The sequence below is a fragment of the Echinops telfairi genome, unplaced genomic scaffold (genome assembly GCF_000313985.2).
Source record: "Echinops telfairi isolate 266 unplaced genomic scaffold, ASM31398v2 ScPeMD7_8;HRSCAF=38, whole genome shotgun sequence".
In the NCBI taxonomy this organism is placed as follows: Eukaryota; Metazoa; Chordata; class Mammalia; order Afrosoricida; family Tenrecidae; genus Echinops; species Echinops telfairi.
In genome coordinates, this window is record NW_022103905.1 from 3,583,906 (window position 1) to 3,586,052 (window position 2,147).

The 2,147-nt window shown below is 46.5% G+C and overlaps 1 protein-coding gene across 1 annotated transcript in view; it reads left to right on the plus strand.

The window, feature by feature from the left end:
* SQOR (sulfide quinone oxidoreductase) overlaps positions 1-2,147 on the plus strand; it is a 63,628-nt gene that overhangs the window by 43,038 nt on the left and 18,443 nt on the right. The window contains exon 6 of the mRNA XM_004709494.2: positions 1,085-1,294. Coding sequence (XP_004709551.1) covers positions 1,085-1,294 — 210 coding nt within the window. The remainder of the gene's footprint in view (positions 1-1,084; positions 1,295-2,147) is intronic.

The following is a 2,147-nucleotide window of genomic DNA, read 5'->3' on the forward strand; positions in this document are numbered from 1 at the left end:
GGAGGGACAGCTGGGAGAAGGAGAGGGGCCGATGAGATGAAGAATTGCCCATGTGCTTGATGGCACGGGGTCAGTTTACATCACTCCTTCCCCTGACTGATATAAACCTGCAGCCTTTCTGTGGGGCTGGGAACTAAGGAACAGTTCCAACAATTTGTTCTGGTCATAAGGAAGCTTCTTCTGGGTCGTTAGAGGTTGCCAACGGTGAGATCAAGGTGAACAGATCTTAAAGGGAGCTGGACAGACGAGAAGAGGAACAGACAGCTGTTCCTGCCCTCGTGGAAATTCTCTGCAGATAGCTCTTTTCTCCTAAGTCTTGGGTGGCCTCAGAGGAAGTTTCTTTTTCAGGTGACAAAACATCATAGGGATGTGGGGGGAAATCCCCAGTGCTAGGCTGTCACAGTCAGCAGTCTGGAATTGTGTCCCAATGCTTTTCCTGGAATAGTACCTGGCCAACTATTGTTCACTGCTCCCAAGTTGGCCTCCAATTCCTGGCGTCCTCATGCATAGCAAAATGAAATGCTGCCCAGTCCCGTGCCACCCCCACAGGGTTTTCCTTGTCTGAGATTTTGGAAGTAGATTGCCAGGCTTTCTTCCTAGTTCATCTTCGTCTGGAAGCCCTGCTGACACCTGTCCCATCAACACACAAGCCTCCCCGGCTCGGTGAGTGGTGGCACTACATCAGGCGCCTTGGCTGGGAACCTGGGTGAGAAGTCTGCATGGAGGGAGGTTCTACAGCTGAACCGCAACCATGTTAAATAGGGAATGTATCAAGGAAATGTCTGAATAAACAGTTCAGTTTTATCCTTCTTGACATTTTTGATAGCTGAAATTGATATCCACCTCTAGCCTTTAGTTCAACAATGCCCAGCTCAACTCTAGGCTCAAGTGTCTGCCTGGTTCATGTGTTGCTACCAGAAAATGGGGTGGTGGTGGATTGGTCTACACATCACCCTATCAGGGTATAGTGGGGGAAAAAGCTGGTAAGAGTTCTTCTGAGGGTGTGGATCCTGTCGAGCTTTTTAAAAAGGTGATGGGAATGTTTGTTGTATATATTTTTCCTTTTTTTTTTGTCTCTCTTCAGACAGGGAAGAGACCCAAGGCCAATATCATGTTCAACACTTCTCTTGGAGCCATTTTTGGGGTGAAGAAGTATGCAGATGCCCTGCTGGAGATCATCCGGGAGAGGGACCTCACCATCAACTACAAGCAAAACCTCATTGAAGTCCGAGCTGACAAACAAGAGGCCGTTTTCGAGAATCTGGACAAACCTGGGGAGACCCAAGTGATTTCAGTGAGTGCTGAGGTGAAGCTGTTGGCCTGAGGTGTTGGGTGTGTAGCATGCCAGGTGCAGGTGACATCGTAGCGGTCACTTGGTTGCCACCACTGTGTACTGGAGAAGGCTGGTTGAAAATGTCACCTGAGGGTAGAGATAAGGTGAGAACCCTACACTGTAGAATTGATCCTGATCGGAATGAAACTTTAGGACACTAAACTTTAGGACACTGTCCTGCAGTGTCTGTATGGAGGCGACCTTTGCTTACCTCATTCTACCAAGTTCTGCTAGCAGATGGAGGAGGTTTTTTGTAATCACATCCCATTCCTACAGTGCATTTAGAAGAATGGAGAGCTCCATAAAAATGAATTTTGAAGTGAACCAAAGATGAATCTTTTAAATATCAAAACTTCACATCTGAAGTCTTTTAACTTGAGCCTTTTCTAAAATTCACTGCACCCATCTGTCCTTCCTTAAATAAAATATTATTGAATACTAAAGTTTTGGGTCAAAGAGCTAAGGCATTAATTTAAAAAATACATTTTTATTTGGAAATAATTTCAAACTTATACCGAGAAATTGCAAAAATGAAAACAGAACAAAAGATGCCCCCAGATACTCTTGACTCCGGCTCTCTTGTTAGCAGTCGGCCCCGTTGCTTTGTCACGTGGTCTCTCTCAACATACACATGAAGGTGCTCACGTACATGTCTACGCTGGTTCAAGTGCATGGCTGCTCACCAGAGACTGGTGGTTGGAACCTGCCAGTTGCTGTCAGAAGGCTCTGACCGCCTGCTTTTGTAGAGATTGACAGCACTGGAAGCCCCAGGGGGCAGTTCTGCTCTGTCCTGTAGGGTGACTATGAGTTGGAA